This window comes from Nerophis ophidion, linkage group LG09 (assembly GCF_033978795.1).
Source record: "Nerophis ophidion isolate RoL-2023_Sa linkage group LG09, RoL_Noph_v1.0, whole genome shotgun sequence".
NCBI classification, from domain to species: domain Eukaryota; kingdom Metazoa; phylum Chordata; class Actinopteri; order Syngnathiformes; family Syngnathidae; genus Nerophis; species Nerophis ophidion.
Window position 1 is genome coordinate 18,101,173 of NC_084619.1, and position 18,182 is coordinate 18,119,354.

Here is an 18,182-nt window from a genome sequence, read left to right on the forward strand (position 1 = left end):
TTTGTCACGTGTTGCTGGCATCAAATTCTAAAGTTAATGATTATTTGCAACGAAAAAAAATGCTTATCAGTTTGAACATCAAATATGTTGTCTTTGTAGCATTTTCAACTGAATATGGGTTGAAAATGATTTGCAAGTCATCGTATTCCGTTTTTTTTTTACATCTAACACAAATTTCCCAACTCATATGGAAACAGGGTTTGTAGATCAGGCCCTGAGTGTCTTGTACTGTTAGGTTTTTTGTAGATTTTTTTACCTTTTCCACTGACATTATTTTTTTCTCCTAACATTAAGTTTTCCTTGGGACTTTCTTCTTTTTTAACTATATTCTTTTTATAACCTTTTATTTAAAATAATACAACCTCAGTTTTGGGGCTTCACGGTGGCAGAGGGGTTAGTGCGTCTGCCTCACAATACGAAGTTCCTGCAGTCCTGGGTTCAAATCCAGGCTCGGGATCTTTCTGTGTGGAGTTTGCATGTTCTCCCCGTGAATGCGTGGGTTCCCTCCGGGTACTCCGGCTTCCTCCCACTTCCAAAGACATGCACCTGGGGATAGGTTAATTGGCAACACTAAATTGGCCCTAGTGTGTGAATGTGAGTGTGAATGTTGTCTGTCTATCTGTGTTGGCCCTGCGATGAGGTGGCGACTTGTCCAGGGTGTACCGTGCCTTCCGCCCGATTGTAGCTGAGATAGGCGGTAGAAAATGGATGGATGGACGGAACCTCAGTTTTGTAACTTGACATCTTTTTCCCTATAATATTCAGTTATTTCTGTAGCATTGCGAACTTATTTTCAAGACTTAACTGAGGTCAAAGGTCAAATCAATGCTGTTCTTTGTTAATGTGCATACATGTCTCGTTTTGTTGAATGTTCCCCTTTTTCTCAGGTTAAGTTGCCATTCTCCAAAGAGATATTGAAGTGCAAGACCTGCGTGGGTGTCATCTTTTACCCCTGCTGACTGTTAGGTAACCAATGAAGTGGACTTGAACTGCACCTTTACAGTAGTCGTTAAAAAGCTTGTTCAAGCTGTCTGCTAAATAATAAAAATGTCATATGTAGACACACTGACTAACATAGGCAGTCCTGCAGCGCTTGGCTTGTCTATGTTTTCTTGTTATGTCTAGCTGTTTGCACACTGAGGAGACTATTACATTTGCAGCCTGGTTTTCATGTCCTAATAACCCCAACCCAATTACATTTGAGGAGTTATCTCATTAACATTAAATCGTAGCAACGTCAAAGACTTGGGTAAATATATGGTCTAAAATGTTCTTTTTTTTTTATTCAAATGTTCATACAGTATGTATTTCATAATGGCTATCATTGACTTTTATGTGTCACAAAGCAAAGTATGTGTGGAAATCAAAAGCATTAAAGACAGTCTTTGCAGGTTTTGATTGACGGTCGAAGAGTTTTTTTAGATCTCCACCCCCTCAACGTCACAAGTGTATATCTCGGCTGTCTGAGCTCCGCTTTTAGGTGACTCCTCCAGGCGGGCAGGCACCTCGCATTCATGTGCGTACATGAAGGCAACGCAAGAGCTCAAACTCAAAAAGAAGGATGTTTGAGGAAACAGGCAACACATTTTTAAATTATAGTCTTGCATTGCTTTGAGTTGGGATTATTATATTTTATTTTCCCCAAGTGAGTTTAACTTGAGTTTGTTTTTTTGTTTTTTTCACAAATGACCTCCCAGGTGCTCGGGGTCATGGTCACGCTTTTTGGAGTCCTGAATGTGCCTTCCAATGAGGCGTTCAGGTGTCCGGAAATCTGCTGCTGCACTGCCTTCAGCTTCCAGTGCAGCAATTTCACTCAGCTGACCAAGAATCGGACATCATTTGGGTCCATACTGTAAGTATTGCAGCCTCTCTGAGTCTCATGGTTCCTCTTATGGTTGCTCATACAGATTATGTCGTTCGTCATTATGTTACAGAGAGGTCAGATATCTGGATTTAAAGGAAGTTCCACCCCATGCCTTCTCAGGGCTGAGCGGCATAAAAAAAATGTAAGTTCTTCATTATCCAGTATGTTGCATAATCAAAAAGTTCAATATTTTGAATATTTGTACTAAGATTGATTTCGGTGACCTCTATCAAAAGAACGGATGATTGCTGCTTGGCAACATGTGCAACAATAGTTACTGATAACATTACAATAAGCCTTGCAACAGTATCAGGAAACACAATGTCACTTCAATTAGGGGGTCATGACATTAACAACCGATAAAGCAAATACAGTATGTTTTCATAAATGACACTTAATATTTGTCGCTGGCTTAATGTATTGATCTTTGGTATAATTCCTACTGGAATCAAACATCTCATTAGAATAATTAATTTGACATAATTCGGTCATTGGCCACAGCATTAGGTACACCTGCACACTCCATTACTGTTCTGGGTGTCGGATTGTCCCAAAATTGAATAATTTGACATAATTCGGTCATTGGCCACAGCATTAGGTACACCTGCACACTCCATTACTGTTCTGGGTATCGGATTGTCCCAAAATTGAATAATCTAGCAAAACGATGTTCAATCAATCAATGTTTATTTATATAGGCCTAAATCACAAGTGTCTCAAAGGGCTGCACAAGCCACAACGACATCAGCGGTTTAGCGCCCACATAAGTACAAGGAAAAACTCACAACCCAATGGGACGTCGATGTGAATGACTATTAGAAACCTTGGAGAGGACCGCAAATGCGGGTAACCCCTCTGTAGGGTAGACCGGATGCAACTGGCGTCAAGTGGGTCTGACATATTTGTGAAAGTCCAGTCCATAGTGGCTCTAACATAATAGTGAGAGTCAAGTCCATAGTGGGGCCCTTCCTCCCATAAAAGAAAAGAAATGGCAGATCAACTGGTTTAAAAGAGGGGTCTATATAAAGGCTAGAATATACAAATGAGTTTTAAGAAGGGACTTAATGTTACCGGGAGGGCATTCCAGAGTACTGGAGCCCGAATAGAAAAGGCTCTATAGCCCGCAGACTTTTTTTGGGCTCTGGGAATCACTAATAAGCCGAAGTTCTTTGAACGCAGATTTCTTGCCGGGACATATGGTAAATACAATCCGCAATACAGGCTGGAGCTAGACCGTGTGTAGTATTTTATACGTAAGTAGTGAAAGCTTAAAGTCACATCTTAGGTGCACAGGAAGCCAGTGCAGTATAGGCGTAATATGATCAAACTTTCTTGTTTGATCATATAAAACTGTGTTGAACTGCATTGCATTGTAAATAGACAGGATTGCATACCACTCAAATACAACATATTTTGTTACTTAATAGTAGCGCTGTCCAATTATTAGGGGTTTTCTTTTCAGAATATTCACATTATTGCATTTTGATAAATCACAGTAAATTATTTGTGTGCATAATTTAAATTAACTTTAGAAATCACCCCTATTTTTTTTACACAAATTAAATGTTATCATCTGGATTTTAAACAGGAACATTTGTTTAGTGTTTTACTTGAATCGACTTACCGTATTTTCCGGACCATAGTGCGCACCGCCGATGAATGGTCTATTTTTGATCTTTGTTCATATATAAGGCGCACCGGATGATGGGCGCATTAAAAGAGACATATTATTATATATTTTTTCTAAATTGAAAACACTTCCTTGTGGTTTACATAACATGTAATGGTGGTTCTTTGGTCAAAATGTTGCGTGGATTATTTTTTACTTATCATCTTCAGTCGCTTCCGGATGCGCCGTTTTGTGGGCGGTCTTATTTACGTGGCTCACCTTCTCTCCGCCATCTTTGTTGTAGCTGTGTAGCGTGCAAGGATGGGAGTGGAAGAAGTGTAAAAAACTGGAACCAACTGTTTTAATGACATTCATTCTTTACTTAGATTAATTACAGAAACAACAACAGCGGAAATGTGTCCCGTGAAAAACTGTCTCTTCGACCTTCTCTCCGCCATCTTAGATGTAGCGTGCAAGGACGGGAATGGAAGAAGTGTCAAAAGATGGAACTAACTGTTTTTATGACATTCAAACTTAACTTAAAATAACTACAGAAACAACACCGGAAATGTGTCCCGTGAAAAACTGTCTGTTTCGGAACTCTAATAACTAAAGTTCCTTGGGTGAATGATATAAACTCACTACATTGGTATGTTTTAACGCTTTCATGGAGAGTTTACTGACAGAGCCGAGAATGTCGTTGTGGCTTGTGCAGCCCTTTGAGACACTCGTGATTTAGGGCTATAAAGGGAAACGATTGATTGATATAAATAAGAACTTTACACTACCAAATATTACAAATTGCAACAGGGGTGGATGATTGTCCCATAACAAGAAGATAGAAAAAAAGAAGCTTATCGACTACAACGTCGCCACGTACTACAAAGGCAGAAGCGCACAATTTTTCAGGATTTATGCAGATCCCAAATACGGTCAGCAGGTACCAGAAGGTAAGAAAAGTTGCCTTTGCATAAAATTGCGAAACAAAAAAACATATATGCCTTACCTTATACACACACCATAATAATACTAATTTGTTGAAGCACATCAAAACAGTGCAGCCTACCCATATCTCTTATGTTTGACTGCCATCTACTGGTCACACTTATTACACCATGTACCAAATAAATCTGCTTCGAGGTGGGTAAGCTCAACCAAACTTATTCCTTACATTAGGTATACCGGGTTATAAGGCACACTGTCGAGTTTTGAGGAAAAAAAAGGATTATAAGTGCGCATTGTAGTCCGGAAAATAAGGACATTTTTTTGCACAAAACCTTAAAGGCCTACCGAAATGAGATTTTCCTATTTAAACAGGAATAGCAGGTCCATTCTATGTGTCATATTTGATCATTTCGCGATATTGCCATATTTTTGCTGAAAGGATTTAATAGAGAACATCCACGATAAAGTTCGCAACTTTTGGTCGCTAATAAAAAAGCCTTGCCTGTACCGGAAATAGCAGATGATGCGCGCGTGACGTCACTGGTTGTAGGGCTCCTCACATTGTTTATAATGTGAGCCTCCAGTAGCAAGAGCTATTGGGACCGAGAAAGCGACAATTTCCCCATTAATTTGAGCGAGGATGAAAGATTCGTGGATGAGGAAATTTAGAGTGAAGGACTAGAGAAAAAAGTTTTAAAAAAGTTTAAAAAAAGGCGATTGCATTTGGGAGCGATTCAGATACTTTTAGACACATTTACTAGGATAATTCTGGGAAATCCCTTATCTTTCTATTGTGTCGCTAGTGTTTTAGTGAGTTTAAATAGTACCTGATAAAATAGTACCTGATAGTCGGAGGGGTGTGTCCACGGGTGTTTTGACACCAGTCTCTCACGAAGCTGCATCAGGACAGAAGCTCCGCTGATCTCTGGTAAGAGGCAACTTATTACCAGAAATTTCTCACCGAAAACTGCCGGTTGACATGTAGTCGTGATCCATGTTCGCTTGACCGCTCTGATCCATAGTAAAGCTTCACCTCCGGGAATTTTAAACAAGGAAACACCGTGTGTTTGTGCGGCAAAAGGCTAAAAGCTTTCCACCTCCATCTTTCTACTTTGAGTTGTCCATTATTAATTGAACAAATTGCAAAATATTCATCAACACAGATGTCCAAAATACTGTGTAATTGCGAGATGAAAAGAGACGACTTTTAGCCATGTGTGGTGCTGGGCTAATATGTCCCCTCCAACCAGTAACGTCACAAACACGCGTCGAATACGCGTCATCATTCCGCGACGTTTTCAACAGGAAACTCCGCGGGAAATTTTCAATTGTAATTTAGTAAACTAAACCGGCCGTATTGGCATGTGTTGCAATGTTAATATTTCACCATTGATATATAAACTATCACACTGTGTGGTCGGTAGTAGTGGGTTTCAGTAGGCTTTTAAGTTGGGTATGTTATGAAGTAATTAACAGAGGTCAGGGTAAAAGAACATGCGTCGCCAAAAATAAACTACGCAATTATCTGTGTTTATGCATGATTCATCTGATAATGTTCTGTGACTAAATTGTTAACTTTGACTGTGATAATTATTTGTTCTCTGATTAGTGTGGCTAAAACTACTATGTATTTTTTTTCCATACAGCTCCTTCATTAGTGGCTCTAATTTTTCTGCGCGGGCGTAACAAATGTTGCAGCCAATGGTATTTGTGTTAGTGTAATGTGCAATAGCTAATCAGGCGAAATGTGTTTGTTTACCACAACGATATTAATTTAAATAAGTTTTTTACCAAACTTATTTATAAAAATATTTATATAGTATGTATGGATACAATATAAACATATACAGGGTTTCCATAAAGTATCATTACACATTAACACATTTGTTACAAAAGTGTATAAATGGACAAATCTGTGAACGTCAGAAATTATGTTTTTGAGCGCGGTTTTTTGCTTCAGCAGTCTGCTCAATGTGAGTATTTTGATAAAAAGAAGAATGCAAAGTTGTTCTGCAAAAGATGGAGTTCTGTAATCAAAGAAACCCACTGGTGCTTTAGTATCCCAATGGAATACAATATCATTTTAAAAGTCCCTGATATGTGCAGGACAGGAAAAGTTTTAATATCATATACTTGAATAACTCCTAAGTACATTAAACACATCTGGAATAACATGTCATCATTGATTTACTATTTATTTATTTGTTCAATATAACGTCTTTAAATTGTAAAGCGAGTTACTGAATACGAAGCTATCACAGTGGTTCTCAAATGGGGGTACGCGAAGGTATGCCAAGATGTACGTGAGATTTTTTTTTTAAATATTCTAAAAATAGCAACCATTCAAAAATCCTTTATAAATATATTTATTGAATAATACTTCAACAAAATATGAATGTAAGTTCATAAACTGAATAGAAATGCAACAATGCAATATTCAGTGTTGACAGCTAGATTTTTTGTGGACATGTTCTTTAAATATTGATGTTAAAGATTTCTTTTTGTGAAGAAATGTTTAGAATTAAGTTCATGAATCCAGATGGATCTCTATTACAATCCCCAAAGAGGGCACTTCAAGTTGATGATTTCTTCTATGTGTAGAAATCTTTATTTATAATTGAATCACTTGTTTATTTTTCAACAAATTTTAAGTTATTTTGATATCTTTTTTTCCAAATAGTTCAAGAAAGACCACTACAAATGAACAATATTTTGCACTGTTATACAATTTAATAAATCAGAAACTGATGACATAGTGCTGTATTTTACAAACCCCATTTCCATATGAGTTGGAAAATTGTGTTAGATGTAAATATAAACGGAATACAATGATTTGCAAAACTTTTTCAACCCATATTCAATCAAATGCACTACAAAGACAAGATATTTGATGTTCAAACTAATAAACTTTATCTATTTTTTTTGCAAATAATGGATGGATGGATAATTAACTTGGAATTTCATGGCTGCAACACGTGCCAAACTAGTTGGGAAAGGGCATGTTCACCACTGTGTTACATCACCTTTTCTTTTAACAACACTCACACATTTGGGAACTGAGGAAACTAATTGTTGAAGCTTTGAAAGTGGAATTCTTTCCCATTCTTGTTTTATGTAGAGCCTTCGTCGTTCAACAGTCCGGGGTCTCCGCTGCTGTATTTTACGCTTCATAATGCGCCACACATCTTCGATGGGAGACAGGTCTGGACTGCAGGTGGGCCAGGAAAGTACCCAAACTCTTTTTTTACGAAATGTGGCTTGGCATTGTCTTGCTGAAATAAGCAGGGGCGTCCATGAAAAAGACGGTGCTTCGATGGCAGCATATGTTGTTCCAAAAGCTGTATGTATGTACCTTTCAGCATTAATGGTGTCTTCACAGATGTGTAAGTTACCAATGCCTTCGGCACTAATGCACCCCCATACCATCACAAATGCTGGCTTTTGAACTTTGCGTCGATAACAGTCTGGATGGTTCGCTTCCCCTTTGGTCTGGAGGACACGATGTCGAATATTTCCAAAAACAATTTGAAATGTGGACTCGTCAGACCACTTTTCCACTTTGCATCAGTCCATCTTAGATGATCTAGGCCCTGAGAAGCCGGCAGTGTTTCTGGATGTTGTTGACAAATGCCTTTCGCATTGCATAGTAGAGCTTTAACTTGCACTTAGATGTAGCTACCAACTTTATTTAGTGACATTGGTTTTCTGAATTGTTCCTGAGCCCATGTGGTGATATCCTTTAGAGATTGATGTCGGTTTTTGATACAGGGCCGTCTGAGGGATCGAAGGTCACGGTAATTCATTGATGGATTCCGGCCATACCGCTTACGTGGAGTGATTTCTCCAGATTCTCTGAACCTTTTGATGATATTATGGACCGTTGATGTTGAAATCCCAAAATTTTTTGCAATTGCACTTTGACAAATGTTGTTCTTTAACTGTTTGACTATATACTTTCGTAGTTGTGGACAAAGGGGTGTACCTCGCGCCGTCCTTTCTTGTGAAAGACTGAGCATTTTTTGGGAAGCTGTTTTTATACCCAATCATGGCACCCACCTGTTCCCAATTAGCCTGCACACCAGTGGGATGTTCCAAATACGTTTTTAATGAGCATTCCTCAACTTTAGCAGTATTTATTGCCACCTTTCCCAACTTATTTGTCACGTGTTGCTGGCATCAAATTCCAAAGTTAATGATTATTTAAAAAAAAAAAATTTTTTTTATTAGTTTCAACATCAAATATGTTGTCTTTGTAGCATATCCAAACTGAATATGGGTTGAAAAGGATTTGCAAATCATTGTGTTCCGTTTATATTTACATCCAACACAATTTCCCAACTCATATGGAAACGGGGTTTGTGGTTCTTTATCTCTTTTTTTCAACCAAAAATGCTTTGCTCTGATTAGGGGGTACTTGAATTTTTAAAAAATTCACAGAGGATACATCACTGAAAAAAGGTTAAGAAACACTGTGCAATCACATAACACATACATATTTTTTTTATTAATTATCATGCAACGATGGTAAAGAATAATATTATCTTATTTTGGTGCTGTACTGTGATTGGTAAACCCTTTTAAATTAAAGTTAAGCATCTCTACTCCAATCCCAGGTTCAGTGTTTTATTTCCAATCCATTGCATGTATATAGAGAGATATAAACATAAAAACTGTGTCATGGTGTAAAAAGGCAAAATGATAACAAAACCGCCAGTGTTCATATACTTCTTAATTTGGCTTTACTGTTTGTCAACATTTATTTTGCTGTTGAAGGAGCAGATATGAAACAGTTTGTTTGCTTCGAGTGAAAACTTGGACACGGCTCCTTTCCTCCTCAGGGACGAGCCTTATCAGCATTGGATACTTCCAGTACTTGCCTGACAAATGATGGGTTCACCATGTTCAGATAACTCCAAAATAAATAAATAAATACTATTGTAAGGTAGCAGCCAGCAAGAAATATTTTTTTTCATTTGGCATTCACTAATGGGGAAAAAAACATCTATTAACATAGTTGGCATATGAAGTGTTTAGGCTGGTGCCCTAATAATAAAATATCATGGCAATTACTTTTTTTATGATAGAATTAGACATATTTGGCTTTAAATCAGGGGTCTAAAACTCTAAGCCCATGCGATCATATTACGGCATGATAGCTTCTCTACCTACCTACGCCGGGGGTGTCAAACGTACGGCCCAAGGGCATCGGTTTGCTGAATATAAAACTGAGGTGCATTTTTTTTCTAATGAAAACGGTGGGAGAGGGGTTAGTGCGTCTGCCTCACAATACGAAGTTCCTGCAGTCCTGGGTTCAAATCCAGGCTCGGGATCTTTCTGTGTGGAGTTTGCATGTTCTCTCCGTGAATGCGTGGGTTCCCTCCGGGTACTCCGGCTTCCTCCCACTTCCAAAGACATGCACCTGGGGATAGGTTGATTGGCAACACTAAATTGGCCCTAGTGTGTGAATGTGAGTGTGAATGTTGTCTGTCTATCTGTGTTGGCCCTGCGATGAGATGGCGACTTGTCCAGGGTGTACCCTGCCTTCCGCCCGATTGTAGCTGAGATAGGCGCCAGCGTCCCCCGCGACCCCGAAAGGGAATGAGCGGTAGAAAATGGATGGATGGATGGATGAAAGAAACTATAGCTGCCATCAGGTGGCGACAGTACCGATGCACAATGCCTTCTTTCATTGTATACTATCCACGCAATGGATACAATTACGAAACGCTAAGATGCAAAGACTTATGGCGACTTGACCATCATCCTTGTCTTTAGAGTTCCATGCAGCGTTTGCAATTGGTTGAATGCACAATGCGCACCCTGAACTCCATTGTAAAACTGTGTTTCAATAAGATTTAATCTACTTTTTACACATTGGTTAGGTTTGTACAAAACCCAAAACCATTTAAGTGGGCAGGTTGTATAAATCGTAAAAAAAAACAGAATGCAATGATTTGAAAATCCTTTTCAACTTACACTGAATTGAATAGACTGCAAAGACACGTTATTTAATGTTCGAACTGAGAAACTGCAATTGTTTAATTTTTTTTGCAAATAATCATTAACTTGGAATTTAATTGCAGCAACACATTGCAAAAATGTTGACACGGGGGCATTTTTACCACTGTGTTACATGGCCTTTCCTTTTAACAACACAGTAAACGTTTGGGAACTAAGGAGATTAATGTTTAAAGCTTTTCAGATGGAATTATTTCCCATTATTGCTTGATGTACAGCTTAAGTTGTTCAACAGTCCAGGGTCTCTGTTGTAGTATTTGGCACTTCATAATGTGCCACATATTTTTAATGAGAGACAGGTCTCGACTACAGGCAGGCCAGTGTAGTTAGTACCCGCACTCTTTTACTTCAAAGCCACGCTGTTGTAACACGTGCCGAACGTGACTTGACATTGTCTTGCTGAAATAAGCAAGGCCGTTTTGAACTTTGCGCCTACAACAGTCCGGATGCTTCTTTTCCTCTTTGGTCCGGAGGACACGACGTCAACAGTTTCCAAAAGCAATTTGAAATGTGGACTCGTCAGACCACAGAACACTTTTCCACTTTGCATCAGTCCATCTTAGATGAGCTCGGGCCCAGCAAAGCCAGCAGCGTTTCTGGGTGTTGTTGATCAATGGCTTTTGCTTTTCATGGTAGAGTTTTAACTTGAACTTATTGATGTAATAACGAACTGTAATTACTGACAGTGATTTTCTGAAGTGTACCTGAAGGATATCACCATACGGTGATATCCTTTACACACTGATGTTGGTTTTTGATGTAGTACCGCCTGAGGGCATTCAATGTTGGTTTTCGGCCTTGCCGCTTACCTGCAGTGATTTCTCCAGATTCTCTGAACCTTTAGATGATATCAAGGACCGTAAATAGTGAATTCTTAGCAATACCTCGTTGAGAAATCTTGTTCTTAAACTGCTTGACAATTTGCTCACGCATTTGTTCACAAAGGGGTGACCTTCGCCCCATTCCTGTTTGTGATTGACTGAGCATTTCAGGGAAGCTGCTTTCATACCCAATCATGGCACCCACTTGTTCCCAATTAGCCTGTTCACCTGTGGGATGTTTCAAATAAGTGTTTGATGAGCATTCCTCAACTTTGTCAGTCTTTTTGACACTTGCGCCAGCTTTTTCGAAACATTTTGCAGGCATCAAATTCCAAATGAGCTAATATTAGCAGAAATAACAAGGTTTAACAGTTCGAATGTTAAGTATCTTGTCTTTGCAGTGTATTCAATTGAATATAAATTGGAAAGGATTTGCAAACAATTGTTTTCTGTTTTTATTTACGATTTACACAACGTGCCAACTTCACCGGTTTTGGGTTTTTGTAGTTATGTTACTTTGATTTCGGCTATGGTGTCATTTTTATAATTGGTTTATCAAACCCTGCATGAGACGCCACCTCCTCGCAGCAGCTATATAAATATGAAAAGATATTGTTGAATAGGCTATATGTCTAATATTTTTATATGTTACTTACACGTTGACAAGTGTACATATTATGGAGCTGCAATGCAATCGTCTTCTTTCTCACAGCCGTGTGTCTGTGTCAATTAGAATGTACTTTTAAGACCTGCTCAACAAAAAAATCAAAAATAGTGCTAACAGTTGAGTTTTAGTCTTGGTAGATCACACTGTGAGTGATAAATAATCTAATTTGCATCTTCTCCTCCCAGCATTGTGGACGTTATGACGATCAGCATAGATTGTGTAATACACGAAGACGGACACGCTAAATGAATTGTGCTCTTTGTTCTGCTCATTAAAGACTCAATCCTACACACACAGGTTTAGTATATCAGCTTTGCGTGTGCTATCAAGTTTGCACGTGTTTTAGTAAATGCCCATCTTTAATGGATTAGGCCCAAAGTGTTGGTGGGCAATCATTGATTATGGCTTTTTCTCATCGTGCCTTTCGCTGTTTTTTTGCATGCCGTGGTATTGGCTCTGTGAGCAACCATAATTTTATCTGGCTTATTAGCCTCCTGTCGCAGGTGAGCGATAGTGGTTGAGGGGAGATGGGCAGTACTGTAATGTAACAAGTCGCTACAGCTCGATGATTTTTTTGGCCGTGCACACCATGCAATGCGGGTTTGCAGAACGAGCCGGTATGGCGTGCACTGCCTCCTCGGCACGGACCATTGGAGAGGTTTCAGGCACTGAGCTCAGGGTTGGAACTGGTTATCCAGGCGTGTTCAGGTTGGCATCACGGCATTTCATTGTTCCTGTTATTGTCAAGACCGACCAGTAAAGTCCCAAAGTCCGACAGGTTGTTAGCGAACGACAGGTTGGCGAACCCTAATGAACTGTGTGACTAGCTGGGAACCAGTTTAGGGTATAGACCAATGTTCACCCAAAACCATAGACTCACCCCAAACATCAACCTGCTGTATGTGAGTGACAGGAAGAAAATCTCTGACAGGAAGTAGTTTGGTGTTACGATCCGCTGCCCAGATTGTTATGTGGACTTTTGACTTTGTTTGTGCACTTTCTGGTTTATTCTGTCACCATGGTTACCTATAAGTTTCACCTGTTCCTTGCTTTTGACGCACACCTGTTGTAAATTACGGTCCCTTATTTAAGCCTGCTTTTTCCGTTGTTTCGACCTCGCATCCTAGCCTTGTTTCCCACAATAAGTGACGACGCTATCTCCCGACTTTGGGAAATCTTTTTACGGTACTTGTTAGCTTTCACTCTATTCCTGTGTTTAGTTCCCTAGCTTCCATGCTAGCGCTTTTGGTTTGTCTTTTCTCCCTAGCACCAGTGTTTTTGTTCTGAGTCTGTTTTTAGTTTAAATAAACCAGCATTTCTTACCTGTATGCTGTGTCTGAGCCTGAACTGCATCTTGGAAGAAGCACCATCCCCACTATGCCTAGCAATCGTCAGTTTGGTACCACATACTGTTTTTAATGCATCATTTTTTTAGACCTCGCATGTGCGACGACCTGACTTTTTCATACACTTTTCTAGGGTGAAAATACTGTCTTATATTCTAGTCAGTGCGGTATAAAAAGCATATTTATTGGGATTATTTTACCTGCTATGCTGCATAGACAAAATATTTTTTTTCCTCAAAACTCGACAGTGCGCTTTATAATTGAGTGCGCCTAATGGAAGGAAATATTCTGGTTTTGCTTATCGACCTCGAATCAAATTTTATTTGGTACATGGTGTAACGATAAGTGTGACCAGTAAATGGCAGTCAAACATAAGAGATACAGGTAGACTGCACTATCATGACAATATGACTCAAGTAAACAACATTTTATACAAACCCCGTTTCCATATGAGTTGGGAAATTGTGTTAGATGTAAATATAAACAGAATACAATGATTTGCAAATCCTTTTCAACCCATATTTAATTGAACGCACCACAAAGACAAGATACTTGATGTTCAAACTCAAATTTTTTTTTTTTTTGCAAATAATAATTAACTTAGAGTTTCATGGTTGCTACACGTGCCAAAGTAGTTGGGAAAGGGCATGTTCACCACTTTGTTACATCACCTTTTCTTTTAACAACACTCAATAAACGTTTGGGAACTAAGGAAACTAATTGTTGAAGCTTTGAAAGTGGAAATCTTTGTTATTTTTTTTTTTATGTAGAGCTTCAGTCGTTCAACAGTCCGGGGTCTCCGCTGTCATATTTTACGCTTCATAATGCACCACACATTTTTGATGGGGGACAGGTCTGGACTGCAGGCAGGCCAGGAAAGCACCCACATTTTTTTTTACGAAGCCACGCTGTTGTAAAACGTGCTGAATGTGGCTTGGCATTGTCTTGCTGAAATATGCAGGGGTGTCCATGAAATAGACGGCACTTAGATGGCAGCATATGTTGTTCCAAAACTTGTATGTACCTTTCAGCATTAATGGTGCCTTCACAGATGTGTAAGTTACCCATGCCTTGGGCACTTATACACCTCCTTATCATCACAGATGCTGGTTTTTGAACTTCGCGTCTATAACAGTCTGGATGGTTTGCTTCCCCTATGACACGATGTCGAATATTTCCAAAAACAATTTGAAATGTGGACTCGTCAGACCACAGAACACTTTTCCACTATGCATCAGTCCATCTTAGATGATCTTGGGCCCAGAGGAGCTGGCGGCGTCTCTAGATGTTGTTGATAAATGGCTTTCCCTTTGCATAGTAGAGCTTTAACTTGCACTTACAGATGTAGCGACGAACTGTATTTAGCGACAGTGGTTTTCTGAAGTGTTCCTGAGCCCATGTGGTGATATCCTTTAGAGAATGATGTCTGTTTTTGATACTGTGCCATCTGAGGGATCGAAGTTCACGGTCATTCAATGTTGGTTTCCGGCCATGCCGCTTACGTGGAGTGATTTCTCCAGATTCTCTGACCCTTTTGATGATATTATGAACCGTAGATGTTAAAATCCCAAAAATGTCTTGCAATTGCACTTCGAGAAACGTTGTTCTTAAACTGTTTGACTATTTGCTCATGCCATTGTGGACAAAGGGGTGTACCTCTCCTTGTCCTTTCTTGTGAAAGACTGAGAATTTTTGGGAAGCTTTTTTTATATCCAATCATGGCACCCACCTGTTCCCAATTAGCCTGCACACACCTGTGGGGTGTTCCAAATAAGTGTTTGATGAGCATTCCTCCACTTTATCAGTATTTATTGCCACATTTCTTAACTTCTTTGTCACGTGTTGCTGGCATCAAATTCTAAAGTTAATGATTATTTGCAAAGAAAATGTTTGTTTGAACATCAAATATGTTGTCTTTGTAGCATATTCAACTGAATATGGGTTGAAATTTTTTTGCAAATCATTGTATTCCGTTTATATTTACATCTAACACAATTTCCCAACTCATATGGAAATGGAATTTGTATGTTCCATTGAAAATATAGAACATTTCACACTGTTCAAAAATCTATCAAAATGTGTAAGTACGACTTTGATAAGCTATGAAGTCGCACCGCTTGATGTGCTTCAACATACAAGTATTATTATGTTGTGTGTATAAACTAAGCCATTATCTGGCGTTTTGTTTCGCAATATTATGCATAAGCAACTTTTCTTACCTTCTGGTACCTGCTGATCTGAATTTGGGATCGGCAAAAATCCTGAAAAATTGTGCGAAACCGCTTTTGTAGTCCGTGTCGACACCGTAGTCGATACTTTTTTTCTTTTTCTCTATCTTCTTGTTATGAGAGATTCATCCTCTGCTGTTGCCATTTCTTATATAAAGTAGTGTAAAGTTCTTACTTATATCTGTCAATAAACTCGCCATAAAAGCGCTAAAACATACCGGTGTCGTGGGTTTACATTAATCACCCAAGGAATTTTAGTTATTAGAGAGTTCCGGTCGGACGTTTTTTCACAGGAAAAATTTCCGGTGTTGTTTCCGGATGAGGAGATTCCGCTCCGTTGTTGCTTTAAGTAAAGTCTGAATGTCAATCAAACAGTTAGCTCCACCTTTTGACACTTCTTCCACTCCCATCCTTGCACGCTACACGGCTACAACAAAGATGACGGGGGGGGAGAAGACGCTGCCGAAGGTGAGCCACGTAAATAAGAGCGCTCACAAAACGGCATATCCGTAATCGACAGTCAGAAAGCGGCTTAAAGATCATTTGTAAAACATAATCTATGCAACAATTTGACCAAAGAACCACCATTAAATGTTATGTAGACAACAAGGAAGTGATTTTAATTTAGAAAAAATAACAATTATAATGTGACTCCTTTAATTCGCCCTATAATTCGGAGCGTCTTATATATATGAAAAAAGATTTTAAAAAAGACCATTCAATGTTTATCAATCAATGTTTATTTATATAGCCCCAAATCACAAATGTCTCAAAGGACTGCACAAATCATTACGACTACAACATCCTCGGAAGAACCCACAAAGGGGCAAGGAAAACTCACACCCAGTAGGCGGGGAGAATTCACATCCAGTGGGACGCCAGTGACAATGCTGACTATGAGAAACCTTGGAGAGGACCTCAGATGTGGGCAACCCCCCCCTCTAGGGGACCGAAAGCAATGGATGTCGAGCGGGTCTAACATGATACTGTGAAAGTTCAATCCATAGTGGCTCCAACACAACCGTGAGAGTTCAGTTCAAGCGGATCCAAGACAGCAGCGAGAGTCCCGTCCACAGGAGACCATCTCAAGCAGAGGCGGATCAGCAGCGTAGAGATGTCCCCAACCGATACAGGCGAGCGGTCCATCCTGGGTCCCGACGAGCGGTCCATCCTGGGTCTCGACTCTGGACAGCCAGTACTTCATCCATGGTCATCGGACCGGACCCCCTCCACAAGGGAGGGGGGGACATAGGAGAAAGAAAAGAAGCGGCAGATCAACTGGTCTAAAAAGGAGGTCTATTTAAAGGCTAGAGTATACAGATGAGTTTTAAGGTGAGACTTAAATGCTTCTACTGAGGTAGCATCTCGAACTGTTACCGGGAGGGCATTCCAGAGTACTGGAGCCCGAACGGAAAACGCTCTATAGCCCGCAGACTTTTTTTGGGCTCTAGGAATCACTAATAAGCCGGAGTCTTTTGAACGCAGATTTCTTGCCGGGACATATGGTACAATACAATCGGCAGGATAGGCTGGAGCTAGACCGTGTAGTATTTTATACGTAATTAGTAAAACCTTAAAGTCACATCTTAAGTGCACAGGAAGCCAGTGCAGGTGAGCCAGTACAGGCGTAATATGATCAAACTTTCTTGATCTTGTGAAAAGTCTAGCAGCCGCATTTTGTACCAACTGTAATCTTTTAATGCTAGACATGGGGAGACCCGAAAATAATACGTTACAGTAATCGAGACGAGACGTAACAAACGCATGGATAATGATCTCGGCGTCTTTAGTGGACAAAATGGAGCGAATTTTAGCGATATTACGAAGATGAAAGAAGGCCGTTTTAGTAACGCTTTTAATGTGTGACTCAAAGGAGAGAGTTGGGTCGAAGATAATACCCAGATTTTTTACCGAGTCACCTTGTTTTATTATTTGGTTGTCAAATGTTAAAGTTGTATTATTAAATAGAGGTCGGTGTCTAGCAGGACCGATAATCAGCATTTCCGTTTTTTTGGCGTTAAGTTGCAAAAAGTTAGCGGACATCCTTTGTTTAATTTCATTAAGACACGCTTCCAACTGACTACAGTCCGGCGTGTTGGTCAGCTTTAGGGGCATGTAGAGTTGGGTGTCATCAGCATACCAGTGAAAGCTAATACCGTATTTGCGTATGACGTCACCCAGCGGCAGCATGTAGATGCTGAAGTGTACAGGGCCAAGGACCGAACCCTGGGGAACTCCACACGTTACCTTAACGTAGTCCGGGGTCACACTGTTATGGGAGACGCACTGCATCTTATCAGTAAGATAAGAGTTAAACCAAGACAGGGCTGAGTCTGACATACCAATTCGTGTTTTGATACGCTCTAATAAAATATTATGATCGACGCTATTGAAAGCAGCGCTAAGATCGAAGAGCAGCAACATAGATGACGCATCAGAGTCCATCGTTAGCAATAGATCATTAGTCAATTTTGCGAGGGCTGTCTCAGTGGAGTGATTTGCCCTGAAACCGGATTGAAAGGTTTCACATAGATTGTTAAACGCTAAGTGTTCATTTAGCTGCTCTGCAACAATTTTTTCGAGGATTTTTTAAATAAAGGGAAGGTGAGACACCGGTCGGTAGTTTACCATGAGGTCAGGATCGAGGTTAGGTCTTTTAAGGAGAGGATGAATAACCGCTTTTT

At 39.7% G+C, this 18,182-nt stretch overlaps 1 protein-coding gene and 1 long non-coding RNA gene across 3 annotated transcripts in view; one reads left to right on the forward strand and one right to left on the reverse strand.

Moving 5' to 3' along the window:
• The window catches only part of LOC133559087 (uncharacterized), a 78,059-nt gene that overhangs the window by 46,552 nt on the left and 13,325 nt on the right, over window positions 1-18,182 (reverse strand). The gene's annotated exons all lie outside the window — the stretch shown is intronic.
• lhcgr (luteinizing hormone/choriogonadotropin receptor) overlaps window positions 1,505-18,182 on the forward strand; it is a 43,221-nt gene continuing 26,543 nt past the window's right edge. For both annotated transcript variants that reach the window (XM_061910459.1, XM_061910460.1), the window contains exons 1-2: window positions 1,505-1,852; window positions 1,935-2,006. In XM_061910459.1, coding sequence (XP_061766443.1) covers window positions 1,686-1,852; window positions 1,935-2,006 — 239 coding nt within the window. In that variant the 5' untranslated portion in view covers window positions 1,505-1,685. The remainder of the gene's footprint in view (window positions 1,853-1,934; window positions 2,007-18,182) is intronic.